Source organism: Haliotis cracherodii, unplaced genomic scaffold (assembly GCF_022045235.1).
Source record: "Haliotis cracherodii isolate W230 unplaced genomic scaffold, xgHalCrac1.p SCAF_33, whole genome shotgun sequence".
NCBI lineage: Eukaryota > Metazoa > Mollusca > Gastropoda > Lepetellida > Haliotidae > Haliotis > Haliotis cracherodii.
Genome location: NW_027266290.1, coordinates 1657347 through 1659002, shown reverse-complemented (window position 1 = coordinate 1659002; position 1656 = coordinate 1657347). Strand labels below are relative to the sequence as shown.

The following is a 1656-nucleotide window of genomic DNA, read 5'->3' as shown; positions in this document are numbered from 1 at the left end:
TCAGCCAGTAACCGTCAGACTAGATGTGCGTTTATAGATGGACGGGACAGTATTACTGGACATTTTGTCTTGATCGTTGATACATCATGACGTCGCTACTTTGTAGATTGACGTCAACATTTTTTGTTTGAGAAAACTGAACGAATTGATGCAGATACTGTGGCGATGACACCAATCGTATGTGATGTTTTGGTGCTGTGTTCTCAAAAGTAATTCATTTTGTACAATTCAAAATGTCAAATTGTCCTCCCTGTCTTATATGCTGATAAATAAGTCTATGCAAAGAGCAATGTCCCTTTGTATGAATGAAGACCTTCCACTGGACAGGAGCTGGCAGGGCGGGCGGGTCGGGTCGGGGCAGGGAGTAGAGCAAGGGCAGGGCAGGGCAGGGTAGGGTGTAGAGCAAGGGCAGGGCAGGGCAGGGTGTAGAGCAAGGGCAGGGCAGGGCAGGACAGGACAGGGTGTAGAGCAAGGGCAGGGCAGGGCAGGACAGGGTGTAGAGCAAGGGCAGGGCAGGGCAGGGCAGGGTGTAGAGCAAGGGCAGGGCAGGGCAGGGTGTAGAGCAAGGGCAGGGCAGGGCAGGGTGTAGAGCAAGGGCAGGGCAGGGCAGGGTGTAGAGCAATGGCAGGGCAGGGCAGGGTGTAGAGCAAGGGCAGGGCAGGGCAGGGTGTAGAGCAAAGGGAGGGCAGGGCAGGGCAGGGTGTAGAGCAAAGGGAGGGCAGGGCAGGGTGTAGAGCAAGGGCAGGACAGGGCAGGACAGGGTGTAGAGGACAGGGTGTAGAGCAAAGGGAGGGCAGGGCAGGGCAGGGTGTAGAGCAAAGGGAGGGCAGGGCAGGGTGTAGAGCAAGGGCAGGACAGGGCAGGACAGGGTGTAGAGGACAGGGTGTAGAGCAAGGGCAGGGCAGGGCAGGACAGGATGTAGAGCAAGGGGAGGGCAGGGCAGGGTGTAGAGCAAGGGCAGGGCAGGGCAGGGTGTAGAGCAAGGGCAGCGCATTGCAGGACAGGGTGTAGAGCAAGGGCATTGCAGGACAGGGTGTAGAGCAAGGGCATTGCAGGACAGGGTGTAGAGCAAGGGCAGGGCAGGACAGGGTGTAGAGCAAAGGGAGGGCAGGGAGTAGAGCAAGGGCAGGGCATTGCAGGACAGGATGTAGAGCAAGGGCATTGCAGGACAGGGTGTAGAGCAAGGGCAGGGCAGGACAGGGTGTAGAGCAAAGGGAGGGCAGGGAGTAGAGCAAGGGCAGGGCATTGCAGGACAGGATGTAGAGCAAGGGCATTGCAGGACAGGGTGTAGAGCAAGGGCAGGGCAGGACAGGGTGTAGAGCAAAGGCAGGGCAGGACAGGGTGTAGAGCAATGGCAGGGCAGGACAGGGTGTAGAGCAAGGGCAGGGCAGGGCAGGACAGGGTGTAGAGCAATGGCAGGGCAGGGCAGGGCAGGGTGTAGAGCAAAGGGAGGGCAGGGAGTAGAGCAAGGGCAGGGCAGGGTGTAGAGCAATGGCAGGGCAGGGCAGGGCAGGGCAGGGTGTAGAGCAAAGGGAGGGCAGGGAGTAGAGCAAGGGCAGGGCAGTGCAGGGCAGGGTGTAGAGCAATGGCAGGGCAGGACAGGGCAGGGATCAGGCAAGGAGTAGAACAAGGGAAAGGGCAGGGCAGGGCAGGGGC

General features: G+C 59.3%; 1 protein-coding gene across 1 annotated transcript; it reads right to left on the bottom strand.

The window, feature by feature from the left end:
• Nucleotides 1–275: 275 nt before the first annotated feature.
• On the bottom strand, nucleotides 276–1274 carry LOC139477326 (proline-rich protein 36-like). Its single transcript, XM_071259878.1, has one exon. It carries the CDS (start codon nucleotides 1272–1274, stop codon nucleotides 276–278), a length of 999 nt encoding a protein of 332 aa, XP_071115979.1.
• Nucleotides 1275–1656: the final 382 nt, after the last annotated feature.